Source organism: Podarcis vaucheri (assembly GCF_965113315.1).
Source record: "Podarcis vaucheri genome assembly, chromosome: 12".
NCBI classification, from domain to species: Eukaryota; Metazoa; Chordata; class Lepidosauria; order Squamata; family Lacertidae; genus Podarcis; species Podarcis vaucheri.
In genome coordinates, this window is record NC_138750.1 from 40,894,324 (window position 1) to 40,917,513 (window position 23,190).

The 23,190-nt window shown below is 45.0% G+C and overlaps 1 protein-coding gene across 1 annotated transcript in view; it reads left to right on the forward strand.

The window, feature by feature from the left end:
• The first annotated feature begins 3,030 nt into the window (after positions 1–3,030).
• PLXDC2 (plexin domain containing 2) overlaps positions 3,031–23,190 on the forward strand; it is a 241,551-nt gene continuing 221,391 nt past the window's right edge. The window contains exon 1 of the mRNA XM_082193641.1: positions 3,031–3,976. Within this exon, the coding sequence (XP_082049767.1) occupies positions 3,862–3,976 (115 nt within the window). The 5' untranslated portion in view covers positions 3,031–3,861. The remainder of the gene's footprint in view (positions 3,977–23,190) is intronic.

The window sequence follows — 23,190 nt, forward strand, 5'->3', positions numbered from 1 at the left end:
TCTCACCAATAACTCAGATGGTATGGTATGGTCAGTATGCATATCTGTGCACACGTTCCTTACTTGGGGGCATTGAATGCCAGGGCTCTTACAGTTTTATATTGTGTATTTCTTGTTGTTGCAAGCTGCCTTGATTGTTTTAATTCATGGAGCCACATCTCTGTGTGCACATTTGCGTCTGGCATATCAGAGGCGTACTGTGGTTATATTCCTTTCCCCCCCTTTTTTTTGTTCTCCCCACTCTGCCAATTTAAATCAATTTAAATCCTTTCGGATAAAGATCCAAACCTGTAAACAAAAATCCATCGTGTTTCACAGCGAATAACCAGGGAGATCAAGGGACAACGGAGGCTAAGAGTTCTGCTTCAGTGCGCCAGAATGCCAAAGCATGAAAGGGTAAAACAATTAATTATAAGATTGATGCAACTTTAAACATCTTGCTTAGATAAAATCTGATTTGCTGCTTATCCTTCTGGGCTAATGTATGACTGTATTTAGCTGTTACGTTTGAAGCACTGCAGCCCTATTTATATAATTACAATTTGAAAGGTGAATGGTCTTGTTAATTACTAAGGATGATATTCTCAAAAGCATACAAGTGAATAGAATGCCATAGTATTGGTATGCAACAGTGAACTGATGGCTGATTTTTACATTACAGCCAACACATGGGAGTCGTGTATAGCGCTGTATAGCAGAGATGCCATGCAGCAGCTGTTGCGTGCAAGAGATGCTCACTGTTGGATCCCCCTGACAACACAGGCAGGAATACAGATGTGCAATACATCTATTCCACGTCTACTGCAGGAGCAGGGAACCTCTGGCCCACAGGCCAATCTTGCACCACCAGAGGGTCCACATTGAACCACCTGTCAATCTTCTGAAGACCAGCCCATCACTTGATGGGTGTGTGCGTCAGGTTTCAACCCTGCTGGGTGCTGAAGAACAAGACTGAACCCTCTGCTCATCTGCTGATGAGCAGATCCTATTGTTTTGCTGTTTTGCCAGCATGGAACAAATCCTTGCAGAGTGCGCAGCTGAACTCTCTGCTTATAGTTTCTTGCTGGGAACAAACTACTAAATCATACCTCTCCTCCTACCCCCAGGGGTCAACTTTGATAGGTGGGCAGGACCACCTATCTGTCAGTCACCTGCTGTCATCATTACATTAGATGGTTAACCGGTGAGGGTCTCTTCATTCTCATCTATAGTTACTGTGGTATGGTTGAATATATAGGCAGTTTTACGGTAGTGTGACCTGTGTGGATGCACTGAGTAGTACCCTGGAGGGACTGCCCAAATGGAGTGCGAGAGGTGGGGAGGGTGGCCTGAATGTTAGCGTCACACAGGGTGCCTGTGAAGCCCAAAGTCCGCCACTGGTTGAATAACCACATTGAAACATTTCCTATGGCTTCCATGTTGCAGCTCAACCTCAGGAGTGAGCCATGAGGGTCAATTAAGATATCATCAACTAAGTCTAATGATGACGATTTGGCCCTCTCTGAAGTGCTTCTCTGCAAGATATGGTAGGGCGTGTTACACAAGTAAACACTTGGAGGGTATGATAAAGAGAGCATTCCAAGAGCGACTTGGGATGCTATGAAGATGCTGTAAAAGTGGGCATGTGATTATTGCACGCCTTAAGCTAATGCTGAATACCCAAGAGTGTACAACTGGACTGCTGAATCCTAACTGGGTGTACTGAAAAGATGCTGGGTGAGACCCAGACCAATAGTACCTGCAAAAGCAGCGTTATTAAAAGCAGTTTTCCCTTTGAACATCTCTTTGTTCAAAGTGCATCTGAAAGCCTAATGACCCACTGGTTCCTTAGGAGTGAGCTTTAATGCAAGGATTTTGATGTTAATCCATGGATCAGATGCGTGTGTGTGGATAATCGCATTGTTGGACAGTCCTTTCTGCCTGTTGGCCGTTAGCCAACCACCCCCTCCTCCGCCTGAATGAAATGTGCCCCGTGGGAGCGTTGGGACATCAGGACCACGAGTTATAGTTATAGGCACGTCCCAGGGCGAAGCAGGTTTGGAGAGAGGGGGGTGCCTAAGAAACCATCGACGGGGTTGGCGAGGAGGCGTTCAGACTGGGCTGCGAACAGCAGCTGTGTAGCCTGGCCATAGGAAAGGCGAGCAGCTCCTTTTCTTTCCTCCCTCGCAGCTGATTCCCCTCTCTCCCGCCACCAGATTGTGAAAAGGCTCGGAATTCAGCCCGAGGAAAACCCAAAGTCCCCACATTTAAAGGGCGATACGAGCCCCACGGCAGGCAGGCAGAGCTGGGACGGGGGTTTCCAGGGGACACGGCAGCTCCTCGAAAGGCTTCTCTCGGCTGCGCTCAATCCTCCTCGGAGAGGATTTCCCCTCCGGTCCCATGCGCTCGTTTGGGGGAGCCCTCCGGCTGCTGCCTCTCCCGCCGCGCAGGAGCGATGCCTCTCTCTGAGGGAGGGAGGGGCGCGTGTGACCCGTCTCTGCTGGGAGACCAAACCCAGCGAGGCAGAGTCGCGCGGAGGCGCCCAGGCAGCGCTGCCGGCTGCGAGGAGGAGCGCCAGGCAGCAGCAGGAGGCGCGGCGGCGGCGGCGAGCTCCCTCTCTCTCTCTCTCCTTTCCCGGCTCCTGCTGGTCTCTCGTCTTCCTCCGGGGAAGAGCATCGGCCGGGGCAGCTGGCTTCCGGCAGAGGAAGGTGGGGGGAGGAGGGCGAGCGGGGCGGCTGCGGCTGCTGCTGCTACGCCTTGAGCGAGGCGAGCCCCAGTGCCCCAGTGCGAGGCACCGGCTGCCTGGCCAAAGGGAAGCGAGCGAGCGAGCGCGCCGCTCCCGCCTCCCCCGGCGGCCAAGCAGCCAAACTATTTCGCATCCAGCATCTGCCCGGGCGTTGCTTCGCCCTCTCCCTCGAGAGACCACCTCGGCGTGGCTTCGGAGGCGCTTCCCTCCAGCCCCTCGCCCGCCCTTACCCATTGGCTTTGTTTTTAATTGGACAGCCTTCTTAAAAAAGAAAAAGACTCCAGCCTAATCTCAAGCAGTTGCGGGGGGGGGGGGGTTCGACTGGACCCGGCCTCCTTCAGGCTCCTCGGAGAGCCACCCTCGTCCCCGCTCCATCCCGTCCTCGCGCAGGAAGAGCGAGAGGGCTTGTTTTGTCTCCGAAATCATTTTAAGACTCTGTCCCCTGGATTTCTCCACTGGATCGCTCGGCGGGAAGTCACGGCTTGGAGGAGTTTGCGAGGAAGGGGGCAGGGTCTGCGAGGAGGACGCGTGTGTGGCGGGGACACTCCCAGGGAAAGGGCTCTTGTTTTGTTTTGTTTTGTTTGGGGAAAGGATCGCCGTCGGCTCTGAAGCCGGCCGCCCCTCCTCCCTTTGAGATCGGCTCGGGCTTAGCAAAGAAAGGGAGAGTTCCTCGGTGGGGATCACACACACGCACGCTAAAGCACTCCCCCTCTCCCCCCCCCGCGCTTTTGGGCGACTTTGGTACTTAGTGGTCGGCTCCGATTTCGGTTTCGCTTGTTCACACTCTCGCCCGCGGGGAAACGCACTCACGCCCTTTTACGCCCTTCTTTCTTCGTTATTATGCCGTTGGACTAAGATCGCCTTTTGGCTTCGCAGGCTGGAAAAACAAAAAGGCGGCGACGGCGGCGACAGTCGGGACTGGGATACGTCGGCGCCTCTCCTGCCCGGCTCAATGAAATCGGATCGGAATAAAAAGTGACTTTCCTCCACCCCGGATTTAAAGGGAAGGGAGGGGGAGGGAGGCGCGCGAATCTTTCCTCCCGAGCGCTGCTGCTGCTGCTTTTCTCGTTCCCCGAAGCGGCGCACCGAGAGTCCAGCGGGAGGCGGACCGGCGAGCGCGCAGCCCGCGAGGCGCTATGGCGAAGCTGGGGGGAGCCCAGGTGGCGGCGGCGGCGGGAGTGCTGCTACTTTTGCAGTGCTTGGCGGACCGGCTGCAGCTCACCGGCGCCCTGAAGTCGAAGCAGAGTCACGGTAAGGAAGGGAGAGGAGAGGAGGCTGGCCTGGACGGGCTGGGGGCGCGTGCGTCTGCGCGCGCGCTGGTGGGCAGAGTTAAGCTAAGTGGCAAAGTTCACTGTCGCGCTTGAAGTTTTGCACGGGCGACTACCGCCTTGCGCTTTGCAACACTGGGGGGGGGGGGGGCTGGCTCTTCCTCATCCAGGCGAAGTGATAAATCTAGATTTGCCATGACTAAGTAGGGTTAAATATCTTTGGCGTGAGAGGATCCCGCCTTACTGAGGAGAGGACCCATTTCTCTGAGCCCTGAGATTTAGTTTTATGCTAGGAGGAGGCTTTGAAGCATGTGCAGAGTTTCTTTTTCTTGGCTTGGGGGACTGCAACCAGTTTCCACCTGTAGGGCCAAAATCCGCCCCCCCCCCATGGCTTCTGGAACAAATGATGTTCCAGGCATGACTGAGAGTCTGACTAATTGACATCCATTATCATCAGTTGGCAGATCCAGTGGCGTAGCAGTGGGGGGTGCAGGGGAGGCCGGCCGCACCGGGCACAACATCTGGGGGTTAGGGTTAGGGGGTGCAAATCCACGGGTTAGGGGGTGCAAATTACTTGCCTTGCCCCGGGTGCTGACAACCCACGCTATGCCACTAGGCAGATCACCAGATTCTTAATCTCAGGGTTGTTGTTTGAGCCCCATGTTGGATTAGATGACCCTTGTGGTCCCTTTCAACTTGATGATTCTATGACTCTGTCATAGCCCTTTCCAGCCATGTAGGCTGGCACGGTGTGTTTGGATTCAGCTGGATCATTTCACTGCACTTGCCACTGTTTGCACAGCGTACCTTGCTTGCTCCTCCTCCTGGCACATGCTTGCCTGAGTGATGGAATTTAGTATTGTCCCCCAAGGGTGTAATGTGGGGGGCAGCCATGGGTTTGTGTGTCAAGAATCCTTCCCTTAGATGAGGGGTGTGGGATGGTAAGGTCTTCAGGGCGCTTTCTCTGTGCGATTTTAATGATGTGTCAGATTAATCTGGTTCCTCCAAACTCTTATTAAAGAGCTGTTTGCCATGCCCGCTAAAAATGTAAGGGCTGGTGCAACTTCTGCCACCGTTCTGGAATGTGGTGAGAAATAGACTCCTGTTGAATTCCTGTCTGGTTGAGGAGTTCTTAGGTACATAGCTCAGGGTCAGCTGCTGGCAGACTTTGCAGTGAGGTAGAGGAAAATCTCAACAGACTCCCAAGAGGAGCACAGAATCTTTTTCCTTGTGGATTGAGTGGATTCCACCTGTTTCCGTGGGAGCAGGTAACCTGTCCTGGCTGCAGACCTTTGCTTCCTGGTCCAGCAGCAAGTGCCTTGGCATCTTCACCTGTAAACCAGCCTGCCTATCCAGCATGGGCAATCCGATCTCTCCTTGTGCGTGGGGTTGCTGAATTCTGTGTGCCTCCAATCTACTTATGAAAGTAGAAGTTCAGTTGATGAAGTTTTGCCCACCTCATTCTATCTTCTCCTTGCCATACAGCTACTACAGGCACATGGAAAGCTTGCCAGAAAAATATATATCCTTGCATCAAGAATGTAGAATGTGAAGTGTTAGCATTTGTGCACTTACAAAGCAGCTTTACCATTTCATTGGGACTCTCCCATCTCCATACGTGTGATAAAAACAGAGGCCCCAGTAAGCTTTCTTTGCCTTCTTTTATCTGTGCATTGGATGGTGGGGGAGAGTGGATTCCAGAGCCTCCGTTTCTCCCTCTATTAAGCCCCACACTTTTATTTAAGTGCTAATCTGTTCTTTTCTGCCCTTCTTTATGGTTTGCACTCAAAGCAGCAGCGAGCATCTATTCCTTCCGTTCTGTTTCCTGTTCTTACAAGGGTGCAAACAAAAAAATTATTGGCTGATGTGAATATGTAATGGTGATGGTGTTGCTTTTCCTTAAAGAGTGAACACAGGTTTCACATTCTTCTCAGATATAGCAATATTGTTTCCTGTCCTTTCATTTCCTGCTGTTAAGCTGGTAGGGAAATGTGTGTGTGTGGGGGGGAAAGAGGGCTAGATCAAAGGCTTTGTGCTATTAAGGTTTGTTCACGCAGTTAGGGGAGGTGGTGTGCATTCTATGGGATAATGTCCCCCCCACCCCCAGTATTTTCCACAAATCCAGTGCATGTTTAAAAAGGTAAAGGTACCCCTGCCCGAACGGGCCAGTCTTGCCAGACTCTGGGGTTTGTGCGCCCATCTCACATCTATAGGCCGGGGGCCAGCGCTGTCCGGAGACACTTCCGGGTCACGTGGCCAGCGTGACAAAGCTGCATCTGGCAAGCCAGCGCAGCACACGGAACGCCGTTTACCTCCCCGCTGGTAAGCGGTACCTATTTATCTACTTGCACCCGAGGGTGCTTTCGAACTGCTAGGTTGGCAGGCGCTGGGACCGAGCAGCGGGAGCGCACCCCGCCGCGGGGATTCGAACCGCCGACCTTTCGATCGGCAAGCCCTAGGCGCTGAGGCTTTTACCCACAGCGCCACCCGCCGTTTACTCAGCAGCAAATCTCACTGAGTTCAGTGGGACTTACTCTGAAGTGTTTGTAGGTTTGTAGCATTAGTCTGTCACCGGGGGTGGGGGGTGGGGAGCAGCAAAGGGCATTGTGGCATATTGAAAGCTAAGAATTTATGGTGGCATTAGTTTTTGTGGAGTTGCACTCACTGTTAGATGTGTTTGGCAGGTTGCACCTATGAGTGTGCACACACATGCACTAGTATACAGAGAGGAAAAGCACCGTAGAAGCAAAAGGGCATGAAATCCAAAAAGTCCAGAATGCCTGTGGCATATCAGAATAGTGACTATTCATAGCAAGCCTGGGTCTTGGTCAAGACCTGAATGAGAATAGAATCAAATTTTCCAATAAGGTCTTTCCCCACCATATTGCGCTGGCATCTCCAACTGGAAGGATTTTTTTGGTGGATGAAGAATGATGAGTTTTCTCAACATTGCTGCTTTGGATTTCAAATCTGGGTCCATTTATCTTTAGAGGCTGTTCTGTTCATCCTGTGTAGACACCAGAAGGCTGTCGCTGTTGATGAGTGATGTTGTGTGGAATATTGGAGGGTGTCCAAGTGAATGAGCTCCTGATGGTATGGCGGATGTTGTTGCTGCTATAATTATGTGGCCTTTTTATGTGGCATCTGTTAACATCGACAGCTAGGTGCTCAGGTTGTTTTACCTTAAGAATCATTATGCAGAATTGTTACACTGTGCTCATCCTAACCTACACAGAGTGCATACTGAACCTTAAAATCGGGCCAAACTGTGAGAGTGCACATATCCTACCCATTTACCTAAGGCTAATCTGAAAAAACCACCATATCTCGATTGTACACAATTATTACCGCTGTTTAAGAGTTGCATAGCGCAGCAGCCATAAGTGGGGCTGAGGGGAATCAATCTTGATTGTGAGTACAAAGCAGTGATTAAAGCGTATTAGGGCTTACATAATTTTAAAGTGCTTCTGAATATCTGCTTTCCATCAGATTGTCTTAAAGAAGAATCCCTCTTTGGTCCTTCAGCAGGGACGCGGACTTATAAAAAATATTGGGGGGGCCCGGGAAAGCTCGTGAAATGTAAATAAGCTCATGAATATGCAAATAAGCTCATGAATATGCAAATAAAGTGACGCCGCCCCCTCGTGAGCGAATAGGGGAGAGCGTGCTGCTGCCTATTTATCAGCTCCGGAACAGCTGATATGCGGGAAACCTGGGGCTAGAGGCAGGAGCCCCCGCCCCCGGGGATTCCCTAATCTCGCGGGGGACGGCCGGGGCTCTCCGGCTAGGGTGCGCGGCTGGCTGGCTGGCGAGGGAGCAGGTGGGGAGGAGGCGGGGGACGGCGGCGGCGCCCGAGATTATTGGGGGGGCTGAGCCCCCCAAAAAACTTTTTTGAGGGGGCTCAAGCCCCCTCAAGCCCCATGGAGTCGGCGCCTATGTCCTTCAGAGTCTTTGCCTTCTGCAAGCTAATATTTGCCCAAAGACAGTTTGCTAGGGGGCCAGAGGATGGTCTGTGGGCACATGATAATGCTGTCACATTGTTAAAGCTAAGCTGGTCTCAGCCAGGGCAATATCTGAATGGGGATTGCCAGGGAGCCTCATGAACTTACACACACACACAGAGTAATAAATGAGTGAGAGGATCTGAGCAATGGAATAAGATGCCTGGCCACTGGTGACAATTTAGAATTTTATCTGCAATCTGGACTGAGACAGCCTGACCCCTGTTCTTCATGTGCCAGTAACTTCCAGGGCAGATTACTGCCATGTGCTCCATGTGGGGATGCCCCTGAAGTTGATTGGGAGTTGATGCCTGTGCAAAATGCAGTGGCTGGGGTTCTCACTGGGGCAGAATACCGCCATCATGTAGCGCTGGCTGCTTCTGAAACACTTGCACTGGCTGCCAATTAGCTACCTGGGTATGTTCAAGGTGCTAGTGCTGGTGTACATAGCTTTATACAGCTCAGGACCACGTACCTAAAATATCATCTCACCCCTTATATATTCAGTGAGTCATTGCATCGGGCAGGGTCTCCTGCAGATGCCATCTCTCCAGGAAGTCTGTTAAACATCATGTTGGAATGGGAATTTTAGTGTGGCAGGACCTAACCATAGGTACTCCTGGCTGTTGAAGACCTTCCTCTTCCAAGAAGTCTTTGAAGTGGAGATTTGCATCTCACTCTTTATTTGTATTGGCTTAGAAATCATATTTATGTTTGACTATTGATGCTTTATGGGAAGCGATTCATAAATGAAAATTTAAAAACACATGAATGCCTATGAAGGATGGTTGCCATTGATATTTCCAGTACGGAGGTTACGGAGGCTGGAGGTTCGTGAGCTGGGCAAGGCCACCTGGTAAATCCATTTCCTGGGATTTAAAGCCATCTCTCCTCTGACCAGTGTCTTGCCACCCGTGGCATCATCTGTGTGTCTTTCACTGCAATCTCTTTCCCCTCTAACACCACACTGAGTTCACATCAGAAAACCTCTCTCTGTTGGAGAGCAGTTTGAAGAACAGCTGCCAGTCAGAGTAGTCACTAGGCTAGATGGACATAGTCTGACAAGTATGGCAGCTGCCTTTAATATCAGAGCCCTTGGCTGGAAGGCCACAGAGAATGCAGCCAAATCAATTATAAGGAATCAACACTTGTGTCTCCCTGTGTCAGATTCCTTCATCACAGTCTTTCCTGTTACTGGCCTTTTAACAAATTAACATCAGACTAAGCTCTTTGAACTAACGATACATAAGATATAACCAGGCATGAACTCCCATTTGCTAGGTGAGCAGATGTTATGGAATAATTGACACCTGTAAAAAGCAGACTAATGAGCCTGAAAAACCTTGGTGGCCCTGTGCCAGATCTGGCAGCCCAAAGATACCATAGAAGGCCTGGGAGAGGGAGAAGGGGGTTGACAGGTAAACTTGGGAATTGTTAAATGACAAGTCAATATACTGTGTGCTACTATACTAGGTGAGGCTAAGGAGAAAAGATAGAAGTGTTATGATGAACTGAAGTGGTGGTGATCGTTAAGTGATGAGCTTTAGCACTTAATCTGTGGCGGCATCTATGATGGTACAGATGTTATTGGACTCCAGCTCCCATCAGCCCCAACCAGCATGGCTAATGGTCAGGGATGGTGGGAACTGGCGTCCCAACAACATATGGAGAATCACAGGTTTCCCATCCCAGCTTCAGCACTTGATAATAAAACTTTTCCTATGATGGCTGATCAGTGATAATAACCAATCAATCAGTTTAAGAGAACACAGTTATTCAGATAAGGTCATTTAGCTCTTATAATTGTAAATGTAATAAGTTTAATAATATCTACCACCATAGCGGCACAGACTGACTTACTAATACCACTGATATTTATTCATTTTAAGCGCTATTGATTTCTTCATACTGTGGGCCTTAATAGGTTAAGTAAAAAATATTTAAGCAGCAAAGGTTTAGACTGCTTCTTGATTGCCTATCAAGATGGAGCCCCTATTCCCACAGAAATCAATGTCAAATCTTGCATTTTCTCCAGCGGCGCAGGATTGTCTCTCTAGACCCCTGTAGCTCTGAGACTCTAAATGTTGTGCCAGGCAGCATATCACTGCACAACGTAACATTGTGATTCAATAACACCTGAACAGCAGGGCGATGTGCCAGGAGCAAGGCTTTACAAATAGTGGGTTCTGCCTTCCACAGAAGCACATGGATTTTTCCACCCAGAAAAATTGTAATCATATTTATACCTGCATGTTCACCAAGGAGAAGAAGAGTTTGGATTTGATATCCTGCCTTTCACTCCCCTTCAGGAGTCTCAAAGCAGCTAACATTCTCCTTTCCCTTCCTCCAACAAACAGTCTGTGAGGTGAGTGGGGCTGAGAGCCTTCAGAGAAGCGTGGCTGGCCCAAGGTCACCCAGCAGCTGCAGGTGGAGGAGCGGGGAAGCGAACCCGGTTCCCCAGATTACGAGACTACCGCTCTTAACCACTACACCACACATTCATTCTCAAGGAATGAATGGGGGAAAGCCAGAGTGGTAAGGTATATGCTTTACATGCAAGTGGTCCAAGGTCCAGTTGCTAATACAGGATGCAGAGCCAGGAAGAAAGATCTGTCTGTGGCTTTAGATCAGCTGCAACCAATGTGATATATTTCAGATGTTGCTGGACTACAGTTCTGATCTTTGACCCTGTTGCTTGGGATTGATGGGAGTTGGTCCCACAACAACTGGAGAGTACCACGTTGCTTTTGAGAAAATCTGGCAGGGGTAGCCAACCCCCCCGTGCCCTCCAGGTGCTGTTGGACTCCGGCTCCCATCAACCCTAGCCAGCATGTCCAGCATCATCAGGGATGATGGGAATTGTAGTCCAACATACTCCTGAAGTAGGCAGTACTAGGTCAGACAGGCCAATGACTTGACTTGGCATAAGGCACGTTCATGTGTTCAATATTCAGTTCCCCATTAATTTACTTTTAGTTTGAAATGTATACATTGGCCACAATCCAGCCTAGCATTAGGAGTGCTTAAGCCCATTAAAATGAATGGATTTGAGTGTACCTAACCTGGGGGGTGGGGTGGGCATTATAAACACAGACTAATCTCTCAAATCTATATCCTGTTTTTGGACCCTTCCCCCATGCCATTTTGGATATTATTTGGGATGCTTTCACGTGGCTGTAGAGTTGTGAAGAAGGCGTCAACAGCCTGCAGCATTCAAATTTGGTTCGGAAAGCAAAAGCTTTGTAATTGTGCCAGGAACAATTGAAAGAAATTGGGGGTGGAGGTGGAGTCATAATGGCAGAATGCAACCTGACTGGATGCTGTCAGGCTCTCTGGTAAAATCCTGAAAATTGCAGGGCCAGGACTCTGGCTTCGGTTGGTTGAGATTAACACTCCCCAAAACCATGGGGTATGTTGCTCTGATATCACAAAATTTTATGCCTGAAATGTCAGAGAGCCTGTGAAGGTTTTGTGACACCAGAGCAACATCATGACCCTGCCATTTCCTTAATTTGCTTGTGGCTGCATTTCCATGTAACACTGAAGTGAGGTTGAACGCTATGTGGGCAACACACAACGAACCCAAGCAATGAGTCAGGACAGATTAGGAATGCGAATTTTAAGTGTTGTATGATCCAGAAGTCTTGGCTTGCAATGAATTCCGGTTAATTAAAGAAGTCAGCTTCATAACCCCTGGTTGTCCAGGGTTCTTTGTTCATGTGAAACAAGCCATCATTGTTTGAAACAGGAAGGGAAGTGTGTGAGCCCAACACTTGGGCTGGGGTTGCTATAGCTTGTCCATGTAGCACGAAACTATGGATTTGTGTTACATGATCATTGCTGCTAGAGAATTTGAATAGAATCATAGAATTGTAGAGTTGGAAGGGACCCCAAGAATGATCTAGTCCAACCCCCTGCAATGCAGGGAGCTCGACACACGATCCCCCTTTCAATTTGAAACCATACCGAACCCTGCTCAGCTTTGCAAATGTGCTAACAATGAGGGACAATGGTTAAGCACCCTCTTTCACCTCTGCTCTCTGCTTTAAATCCCACTCCTCTCAAACCACCTTTTTAACCCCCCCCCAAAAAAATTATCGGGGCATTTTTATATGCATTAGTATACATCATATACTGTAGTTTGTTCCTTATATAACTGTGCCATGGTTTTCTGTAGTTTTTCTTCTTCAGAGAGACAAAAAATTTTGTTCTTCAGCCTTAGCTGTTATTAGCCTTTCTGTGTGGTGTTTGTAACACAAAATGAATCTTCCTTGTAGATCAAGCTGTGAACTGTTAGCATTACTAACTAGGGTCTGATTGCGAAATCTCTGTGAATAAATTCATCTTACTAACATTTACCCACTAGAGGGCAGAACTGCTGCCTTTGCTGCAGTTTCAGGAGGCATAAGTAGTCTCAAAGCCACTTTGCGATCCCCTCTGTGCACTTGAACATTATTAGCCTGCTTTCCCAAGCTAATCAGTTCATAAGATTTTCCATGTTAAGGTTTATCATGGATGCTTTTGCCATGGCAGCTGCCGGAACTGAGAGGCAGAAGTTGGGCCACCAAAAGGTTTCGCTTTACCTGCTTTGCACCAGTGAGACTAAACACTGAGCAAATTAAACTGGATGAAGTGAATGTTTGTTTGGAAGCGAAGCCAGCAATTAAGACTCCCAGTTGTTCTGAGGACTTAGGAAAAATGCTGAAGTTTTTCCAGAAAGAGAGCTTTTAAGAATGCTCTAGCTTCCATGTGTGTGCAGTGCCTTAACAAATCACACATGTGCCAGGGTGTGAACCATATACCGTGACCCAACCACCACCACACTGAGGTTTTTATCTATTAGAGCTACAGATTTACAATTGTAATTAAATAAGAAAAGTCACAGTCCATGGTGCCTGGTAACATTTTGACTTGGTAGGGCTGCAACTTTTTTTCTCGCTGCTTTCATCACAATAAGATCTGTACATCACTTATTTAGGAAGGGGTGTCATTATGTATGTGCAGAGCGCTACTGTTTCTTCACCAAAGAAAGCCAATTATTTTCTATGGACAGGGGAAAAGGTCTCATGTAAGAGGGCCTAACCGTGACTTTCAGACAAGATTGACTTTGGACCTCTTGTTTAGCAATTAAGCCATACCACATGACACCTGTTTTTAAATTCTAGTGCTGATTACACCTTCACGTCCACTGTAAAAAAAACAAACAAACCCCACCACTTTTAAAATGTGACAAATATTTGCTTCCAGTCCTGTGCAGTTTTCTCTCACTTCGTTGTCCAAAACACTTTCCCCCTCTAAATTATAGGAGCAAAGTATTCCAACCAACAGACAAAAATGATTATTTCATTTGATCCAGGGCACATCAGCATCACTCTGTTTTGAAAATGTGAAGTAATAGCCTCTGTTTCTGCGCAGAGTACACCATACCAGGGGAATCATAATCAGCCTCTTATTGATGAGTTCAGGAAGGATATCTTCCAGGTTGGGGGAAGGATATGGAGTCAGTCAATGTGATATCCAGGCAGGCATAGAGCCCCAAAAAGTTCTTTTTAGAAATTCACTGACAAGCTCACAAACAAGCATCCAGGAAATAATAGCAACAACATTTCCCTTCCTCTTGCATTAAATATGTGCACTGTCTCTCTTTCCCTCTTTGCCCTGCCACAAAACAAATACTAAATTAAACGAGAAAAGGTCCTCAAACAGAAACATTCCCTTAAACGCACAGTGACTTGGAACGTAACCCCTTCATAAATGGAAACACTCTGCTCTGTTCTGTTCTGTTCTGTTCTGCTTCACCCTGCCCCTATTCCACCCTTTTAGGGACATCTTTTATAAAGTTTCTGGGTCACTTACAGGTTCGACAATGTGTGTGTGTGTGTGTGTGTGTGTGTGTGATCACTCACATATTGGTCACATCTAAAATGGGGGTTGCCTGTATGTCATTAATCTTTTTTAAAAACAACAACAACAACTAAATAAATGTGAAACTTCTCTTTGAATGTGTGAGATTCATGCAATTATATTGATTTTAACTACCTCAATCAGTGGCAGTCATTCTTGTATTCCAGACCTTGCGCCTGCTGTTAGGACACTGCTCTTGTCACCCTAGATAAGCTACTGTGTGTGTTTCGTTCCAAAAAAAGAGGAAGGTAGCCAATTGTTTTGTCTCAATAATGTATGCTAGGATTGTGCTATAATTTATAGGCACTAAAATCAGAATGGTTCCAAGAAAGGCTGTTTTGACAGTGAGCAGAATAATTCAGCCATGAGATAACTGCTAGACAGACTTGAATAATTCCACTGAACGCATTCCTTGCTTGGCTGTGTAGACTCATGTCATTGGAGCTTAGGATGATGTTTGCCGTTTTGAAACTGATGAACAGAAGTCAAAGAAAGAAAAGATTTAACAGCACAATCCCAGACGTGCCTACTCAAAAATAAGTCTCAGTTGGGTTTATTCCCAGGAAACAATATAGGATTGTACCAAAGCATAGGAATCCAATGTTTACATGAAACAATTTTATTTTAACATTAGAACTGTAGGGATTGGACTTTATTTTGGGAAGGTGTATGCTGTAAAAATATGTGCAGTTTATAATATGAAGCAGGGATGTGGCCCCCTTCTGCATTTTCTGAGTCATTCTACTCCAGGCAAGTGAACTGGAGGTTGGGGCAGAAGTGTATCTTGCCAAATACACTCAGCCCATCATGGATATCTGTGCTCCTTAATAAAGCTGCTGCCATTCAGTATTTAGGGTTTCCCAGCTATAGAGCTCAGAGACACAGTGGCTGCATTCACACACAATGCAAAACCATGGTTTAGTCAGTGTTACAAGGATGACGCTCTGTGTGAGCCCTGGGCTCATGTATTTCCTCATCTTCTCCAGTGCAGCTGTGAAGAGACTGAAAATTTCCACTTTTGTTTTTGCTTAACCAGTTTAGTGTTAAGTCTAAAACAAGCTGGCTTCATAAACCAGTTTTTGAAGTTGCCTTGTTTTAGAGTAAACCATAGTTAAGACTTATCACAGTTTGGCCAGACATGCTTAGTCAGAACGGAAGCAAAAGCTTCTGGAAGCTCATGAGACTTAAGGTTTGTATAGGCTTGTTCTTGTAATTCTAAAGAATGATTTAGCATTATGTGCATGTGGAGTTACTGTATCTGAATATATATGCTCTATAGCTGTGAAACCCTGAATACTGAGTGGTTACACTTGTGATGAGCTGAGTTTATTTGGTAAGATGTGTCTCTGGTCCTAGAGTTCTCTGCTCTGTCATCAACAGAAGGCAGCCTGTGCTACATATTTTGTGTGTATGTCTTGCATACACAATTCAAAAGAGGTGTAACATTACAGTATAGTGTGGAAATACCTGCTTCTAACAACTTTAATTTCTCTCTCCTTTTACTTATGAAAAAAACTGGACACATCTTTTTACCTGCATTAAAATTTGAATAGACCTGCTAGAGGCCAATAAAAATTCTCCAGAACCCAGATCTCATCCATGCTATGTCAGTTAGTCCTTTCTTGTATATAGTAAGACCCCCTCAGTTTTGTTGTGTTGCCTTTTGAGGTGATACATTATTTTTTGTAAACGAAATATGGTTACTATGGTTTAATTTAAGCTGCTGCTGATACAGATCTTATATTTTATATCTTTATGTGTGCACAATACACATACACATGAGAAACACCAACACATTTCTGCTATAGTAATCCCACTTTTTGAAAGCAGTCTTTTAAGTTTGCGAGCAGCAATTTTTAAACCTGAAAGCATTTCTAGTGTGTTGGTGCTTAGGAATCTGAACATCATTTTATGCCTAGAGAGCCAATTATCAGTGAAAAATGAATATTTTGGTTTGGGTTGAGCAATCACTGTTTTTGAGGGCAGCCTAGATGACAATAATCTGACAGGAATGTTCACACAACTTTGCCATTCTATTTGTACTGCTGCTCATTCAGTTTATATGTAACTTAAATCTGAACACATAGGTTTCCTCCATTTGGTATTCAGTATGGCAGCTTGGATGCTAATGAAATCCTCTAGTATATAGGTATGTAGTTGCCCAGACATCTGTTCCTTTGTTTCCAGGTAGCCCATTGCCAGGAAACCCTTGCTAATTACTGCTTATATATATATCCTTTACTTATAATTCATCACCGCGCAGTACAGGATTCAGTTCACCGAATTCTCAGGTCGATAGTATTCTGCTGCCACCTTTATTTTATTCTCTCCTGTAAAAAATAATAATTTTTGTTTGTTTGTAACTCTCTTGTAAAATTTACGGTTGAAGCTTTACAATTTGTTTATGAGGCTATCAGTCATGCAGATTTCGAATGGACAAGTTGACATGTAGAACTCTATTCAATTCTGCCATACTTCAGTTGGGAAATGGTGATTAGGCAGATATTTGTGGCGTCTGTTAACATGCAGGAGTTTCAAATTAAACTGGGCCTGTTTCTTGACAGGGTCAAGGTGTTAGCAGTTGAAATAAGTGTGTGTGTGTGTTTCATGCTTGAATCAAATATTTGTTGATACTTATTAGGCTGGAACCTCTTTGAGGATAGCGCTATTGATGTGGGTTAAACCACAGAGCCTAGGGCTTGCCGATCAGAAGGTTGGTGGTTCGAATCCCTGCAACGGGGTGAGCTCCCGTTGCTCAGTCCCTGCTCCTGCCTACCTAGCAGTTCGAAAGCACGTCAAAGTGCAAGTAGATAAATGGGTACCGCTCTGGCGGGAAGGTAAACGGTGTTTCTGTGCGCTGCTCTGGTTCACCGGAAGCGGCTTAGTCATGCTGGTCACATGACCCGGAAGCTGTACACTGGCTCCCTCGTCCAATAAAGCGAGATGAGCGGCGCAACCCCAGAGTCGTCCACGACTGGACCTAATGGTCAGGGGTCCCTTTACCTTTACGTATTGCTGCCCATCCCTTGCTTAGCTATGGCTGCCTCCACTGTCACGGCAGGATGCTTGGCATCACAAGTGGGGAAACTGCTGTTTGCACTCTAGGTCTGCTTGAGGCATTTCTGATTGGCTACTGTGAGAACAGGATGCTAAACTAGATAGGCCTTTGGCTCTTATGCTTTTAAATGAAAGACAGCAGTAACCTAGAAGCAGACCTTTTTCTGACCTGAAAAATTAGAGGAGTGTCAAACCAGAAGGTATATAGGGAATGGAAAATATTCAAAGAATATCTAAAATCTTACTGTACGAACAATAAGATACTTGCAGAAATAGAGTGATATTGGTAAGCAAGAAATACATAAAATATTATATTGGATTATATACACACACATACACAAAACAAAAAAATATGAATCTGTGCAAAGAATATATATAATACGAGTAGTATAATGAGAATTATTGGAAGTTATATATTTTAATTTGACATGTAAGTGTAATATATACTAGTAATTGTTTATGTTTGTTTCTTTATCTTTTCTTACTTTATTGTTTTTATTCATTTGTAGTGTTTTTTTGTTTTGTATGTTATGTAATTCATGTTTATTTGTTTATGTGAAAAATTAATAAAGATTTTCTAACAAAAAACAACTTAGAAGCAGGCCTGGGACGGGGGCAGTCAGGTACACTTGTCCCAGTCCTCAGAGGGTAAGCCAGGAGCCTGCTGGACTTACACTGTCATGCCAAGAGTTTATAACTTTATTTTAACAAGACTTCCACTCCAGGCCTCAGACAAGCTATGGATGGACCTGCTTAGAAGAGAACTGTTTTCATAAGGGTTTTTTTTTTTTTTGGAAGCCATTAATAATATCCCTTTGTCAGATTGATGTTAAAGCATCCCTGCATCACAAAGCACCTTTAATACTGCTGAAGGCAACATGACTGCTTGTGAAGAGCTTTTCAAAACGCTTGTTGGTTTTTATTTTATTTTCCCTTTGAAATGTTGCTGTTTCATACACATAAGTTTGTCACAAGATGATGGGAGTGAAGAGCTTGTCTCTTTCTAAGCGGCAAAGCCTGGCTCCCTGACACATTTCTTATTCAAGTTTGCTACTTAGTTAATGTGGGATCCATTAGGGAACTAAATTAAGAGAGCAGGCTGCCAGATTGCAGCTGCCATAAACATAATAGATTAATAGTTTGTTTGCGGTTCAAAAATTTATGGACTGGAAGCCCAGCATTCGACTTACTGTAGTATGTAGCCTGACCAGGGCGATATATTACTAGCTCAGACTCAGACATACAGTGGCTGTGTTCAGGGGATTGTGGGTTGACTGAACAAGCTGAGAGATGAACAAGACAAGATTTGCACCGTACATTTAAGGCACTTTAACAGTCAATATTCCTCAAATTATTGTGGGTGCTGCTGTTTTTAAGGGTAATCAGTTATTCCCCTCACGAAGCTACATTTCCCCTCACGAAGCTGCATTTCCCAGAGTTCCCTGGGAAGGACTGATGGCCAAACCACTCAGAAAACTGTCACTTTATGCGGGGAATATGGGGTCTCTTAACATATTTCAGCACTGTGAACAAATGACAGTTCCTAGGCCTTTTGGCGGGAAACCATGACTGGTAACGTGGTATAATTATGCTCTAAGTTCAGGGGCTTTTTTCCCAGGTGAGTGCCATTGCCATTATGACAGAACAAGTGAGGCGTTCCTGGGGAGTTCCAGTACTTATTTTTCTAGAAAAATAGCACTGTTTAAATGTGTAGTGCGGATGTGGCCTAAGTTTTTTCCACCTGGACGCAGTCCTCTTTCTCCTCCCTTTGCGTGAGCTGCATGATTCTCGATAATAAGCCATCCATATTGCATCCAACTGGGGTAACTATGGTTACCAGCTTCAGAACAAGCCCCGGATATTAAACCATGGTTTGAAGTTGGTTTAATATCCTGCCTTGTTCCGAAGCCGATAACCATAGTTTCCTGGTTTGGCTGAAATATGAAGCTCTTAACTAATTAGAGTCTTTCTGGTTTAATCATAGCTTGTGCAAAGTTAGAAGCAAAAGGTGTGTTAACATGGACTAAAGACTAATATGCGCCTTGTCTTATTAAGCAGATACAATAATCTGTTCAGTGTCAATGTATCAGTTGTAGTATCGTACTGATTTTTTCAAGAAAGAAAAATAAGACCTATCCATCAAAAGGGAGGGGGGAAATACAAAAACAAAGTTATTTGGATTTAATCACATTTGAGAATAAGAAGACCAGCTGAATAATAACCAGGATTATATTAAATTTGTTATAATAATTATTGATAAATTCTTCAGGTTTAAATTCTTTTTTATTACATAATACATATATTCATGCATGCATTTTATTTGTATGCCACCTTTCCACAGTTAAAGCTGTGCTGAATGCAGCTTACAACATTAAAAATACATAACTACAAATATAACAAAAGTAGTTATAAACAATAAATAAAACATCCAAATGTACACAACCAAATTAAAAATTTATACATAAATCATAAGATCTAAAATAAAGATACTAAAAATCAATATCAGGAACAACAACAACCACCCCAACAAAAATCCCTAAGTCTTAGATTCTATTCAGCAGACTCAGCTTTTGTAGTTGGAGTCAGTCCGGGCCCCACCCTCCCAGGTCAGGTGAAAAAAAAAGCATGCAAGTCAGAGAGCAGTTCTTCCGGTGTTTCATTACCTGTTATTTCCTGGAACCCTTCCCCAATATTTTCTCCCCCTTCTATTGTTGCATAGTATCTGACTTATAAGAAAAATATAATAGCTTCATCATGCCGCAGTTCACTTGTCCAAACCCTGCATTCATTCGTTAATCTTAACTGTAGTTTGTAGAAACAAAAAATATGTATATTGCATACTTTGAAGTAACTTGTTTCAAACAAACCCTTTTTAAGATTAACCATAGTTTGCTGGGTTTGGATGAAATGACAATCTCTAGTTAGTTAAAAAAACCCCAGAAATGACAGTTTCTGATCTCCTTCTCGAGGACAGGGGAGGGGGAAGTGTGTGAGCCTGAGACTTGATGCCATTTGTTCCCAACACAATAAACTATGATTCATGGCGATGTCTGAATGAAATAATTAGGACCAGCCGTAGATGTATTCCTGCACTTTTCCTTTTCTTAAAGACGGCAGTTCTTTTCAGATCCCCTTTTCATAATTGCTTAGAGTTGATGTCATTTTCATCAAGATTACATATATTTTGGACAGCATGCTCTTGCAATAATTCAAGTTCTGAACCCTTCTCATAATAGCCTAGATCTGATGTCTCTTGTCTCCATTTTCATCAAGATTACATACATTTTAAATAGCAGGCCCTTGTAATACTTCGTGTTCACAACATATTATTCAGATTACATTAACAACGTATTATTAATACTATGAGATCCTTGAATTTCAGTTATCAGCTTTCTTATTTGCAGCTATTGGGAAAAGAGAGAGGTGGTTATGCCTATCTTATCTCTTACCTAATTAAATATATTAGGTTGTTCATCATTTTTAAAATTCTATAAAATAAATGATCTTGCCAGCTATAAAAGCATGACTCTTCTAGTCACTTTGAAGTCTTTATCATAAAAGATGGTTATTAGCAGGGTGGGGAAAATCTCTATATTCATTCCAGACAAATAAAACTGGGCTGGGGGTTTGGCCCTATTCTGGTTTTGCAAACATATCCAGCTAGTTAACAGCCTAACTATCTCCAGTGCCTAACAAGCCTGATCACCATGAAGTCCCTAGCAATTTACTGCTTCTTCCATTTCCTCCTTCTTTGTACCTTTCGACTTTCCCAGACTCCTTCTCAATGGGCCATTGGTCTGTCTTGGTGTAAGGAGGTTTACCATGCTCTCAAGAGCATCATTTGAGATGAAGCCTCTGACATAACCCATGGGTGGGGAAAGTGTGGTCCTCCAGATGTTGTTGGACTCTCAGCCCCAGATGGGATGGCCAGTAACCAGGGGTGATAAGAGCCGCAGTCCAGCAACATCTAGAGGGCTGCTGGTTCTCCAACCCCAACATACTGTTATCAAAGACAAAAGGCTCCAGCAAAAATGACTTTTAGTACTAAATACAACCCTGAGACTTGTGCCATCTTACGAGACTAGCAGATTCATCGCCACATGATCTGATAAAGTCCACAGAAAGCTTCTCTGTCCCAATAAATCTGTTCTGCTCTTTAAGTTGCCACGAGACTATTGGTTGTTTTTGCTGCACAAGACTTAGCGCGGCGGCTCCTTGGTAATTTTATTAAGGGTTTACTCCATTTGTATTCATAGCCCTCCACTCCACAGGAAACTTAAACATGATTAATTTGAAAGCACAAGGCTATGCTACAGTCTCCAGTAATGGCTGTGTTTAAAAAGTTCATGGAACACACTTCTAATAAGTAGTGCCATTACATTTATGCAATATAATGCTAAAATTTATTCTGCCTTTCTTTTTTTTACAATACTTATTCTTCTTTAGTTGTTCACAATGGGACACATTCAATAAATAAAGTGTAAAGGCACTGTTGTCACACGCCTCAGCTGAGCAGCAAGAAGACTAATTTGAATATTCTTCCTCTGAATAATTATTATTGTAGCTTGTTTCTTCCTTTCAAGCTAAGGCCATAATTTATGGGAGCTGAATTTTCAGGATATTGCCTCTAATTCTGCAAGTTGTAATTTGCCTTTCAACTTCTAAGATTGCTTTGCCTGTGAAGGCAGTAGCAAAGTCAGGGGCACAGGTTGTTCATTGGTGTAAATCAGCATGGCTTTATAAAGGCATGACTCATCCTTTGTGGGTAGACTATGGTCTAGATATAACAATTACAGGTGTGCCTTGTATTACTTAGTATTGTTGAACAGGGGCAACAAGCATCAGATGCTATTTTTCTAGATACTCCTCAGGCATAGGTAAAGGTAAAGGTACCACGGACAACTCTGGGGTTGCGTGCTCATCTCGCTCTATAGGCCAAGGGAGCCGGCGTTTATCTGCAGACAGCTTCTGGGTCATGTGGCCAGCATGACTAAGCCACTTCTGGTGAACCAGAGCAGTGCACAGAAACACTGTTTACCTTCCCACTGGAGCGGTACCTATTTATCTACTTGCACTTTGATGTGCTTTCGAACTGCTAGGTGGGCAGGAGCTGGGACAGAGCAATGGGAGCTCACCCCGTTGTGGGGATTCGAACTACTGACCTTCTGATCGGCAAGCCCTAGGTTCTGTGGTTTAGACCACAGCGCCACCCATACCTGGATGGTAAAGCAGCAAATGCAGTTCATTGTAAACAAGTGTAAATTTATGCATCTCGGGGCAAAACCAAGCAAACTTAATTCCATTTATACACTCATAGGGCCTGAAGTGGTGGCGACTTATCAGGAATGAGACCTTGTGGTCGTAGTGGATAGGTTAATGAAGATGTTGAACCAATGTGGGGGCAAATTCCAGTGCTAGAGATCATTATGAAAGGAAAGGAAAATAAAACTGCTGGTATCATAATGCCATTAAACAAATCTTTGGTGTGGTTGCATTTAGAATGCTGGGAACAGTTCTGGGTGCCACACTTCTAAAAGGATACTGTTGAGTTGAAAAAGGTTTAGAAGAGGAATGAAGTAGCTCCCCTATGAGGAAAGGTAACAGTATTTAGTTTAGAGGGGGGAAATGAGTATGAGGTCACATGATAGAAGTGTGTAAAATTGTGCATGGTGGAAAAAATGGCTAGAGCAAAGCCACTGCCCCACTCATAACAGTGCAACTTGTGGACGTTGTGAAGCTAAATGTTGGAAGATTCAAGACAAACAAAAGAAGCTTAATCACACAATGCATTGTTAACCTGTGGAAGGGGCAGTGATGCCTACCAACCTGGATGGCTTGAAAAGTGGATTAGACAAATACCTGGAGGAGTATAAGGCCATCTTGGCTGCTAACCTTGACAGAGACATTCTGTTTGCATCTGAATACCGGCTGCTGGAAACTGTAGGAAGGGAGAATGCTGTTGTTCTCAGATCTTGCTTGTGGGCTTCCTATAGGTTGGTGTTGTCGTGAATACACACCCTGGAATAGATGGATCGCTGTCTGATCCAGCAGGATCTTTCTCTGTTCTTATACCAGAGCTGTGATGTTTACCTTTGCTTTATCGGCATGCCACACCCCCTACGCCAGCGGTAGAGCCTTGCATGCAGAAGGTCCCAGGTTCAGTCACTAGCATCTCCAGGTAGGGATGGGAATTGTTCCCTTTCTAAAGCCACGGAGGGCTGATGCAAGTCGGTGT